Source organism: Emiliania huxleyi (assembly GCF_000372725.1).
Source record: "Emiliania huxleyi CCMP1516 unplaced genomic scaffold EMIHUscaffold_3593, whole genome shotgun sequence".
Classification (NCBI taxonomy): domain Eukaryota; phylum Haptophyta; order Isochrysidales; family Noelaerhabdaceae; genus Emiliania; species Emiliania huxleyi.
In genome coordinates this window covers 1-722 of record NW_005199277.1, presented here as the reverse complement: position 1 = coordinate 722, position 722 = coordinate 1, and the positions used below count along the sequence as shown (strand labels likewise).

The window sequence follows — 722 nt, the reverse complement described above, 5'->3', positions numbered from 1 at the left end:
CGTCCCAAAACTCTCCCCCATGGTGCCTGTCGCTCTGACTAAAGCCGCGTAGGGGGGGTGGAGACGACGCGTGGACGGCTGGAGGAGGCCGGAGGCCCCGGAGCGGTCGAGCGGAGCTAAAATTAGCTTGATACCTGGCTTTTCGTTATGTTCCTTTGCGTTCAGCCAGAGCGCTGGGAGGGGGCGCACACAAAGAGATCAGAGCACGGGCACGTAAAAACAAAAAGGACAGCAGCCGCTCGTCCCGCACCATTGCCACTAACCCCCGCACCACGGCGCACAGGGGCCATTCCAGAGCTCAGAGCGTCCACGCGCACGCGTCGCACACCCTCACGGGCTCGACGATGCCAAAGTCGGGCAGGCACACCTCGTGCGCCGAGCAGGCGCCGCAGACGACGCGGCCGCACGCGCGGCAGTGGTGGCGCGCACACACCTCCTGCGCCGACGAGCGGCAGGTCGACTCCCAGACGAAGGGCGCCGAGCACACGGCGCAAGCGGCGCCGTCACGGAAGGGTGCCCACGCGGGCGGAGTGCGCGGCGCGGAACGGCCGGCGCGGAGGCCACGCAGGGCGGCGAGGTACTCCCTGCCTCGGTGGTCGTTGATCATGTGCGGTGCGAGCGCGATGCTTGTCAGCGGCGGGAAGTCGGCGGCCACCCACGCGGCGGTGTACACGCCGTGGACGGGGTAGAGGTGCATCACGCGCCCCGGGATGCGCAGCGTG

General features: G+C 68.8%; 1 protein-coding gene across 1 annotated transcript; it reads right to left on the bottom strand.

The window, feature by feature from the left end:
* Positions 1-298: 298 nt before the first annotated feature.
* Positions 299-607, bottom strand: EMIHUDRAFT_78434 (hypothetical protein; the record flags this gene model as incomplete). The annotated part of the gene is made up of 1 exon (XM_005772486.1): positions 299-607. One exon carries the CDS (start codon positions 605-607, stop codon positions 299-301), a length of 309 nt encoding a protein of 102 aa, XP_005772543.1.
* Between the last annotated feature and the right edge of the window lie 115 nt (positions 608-722).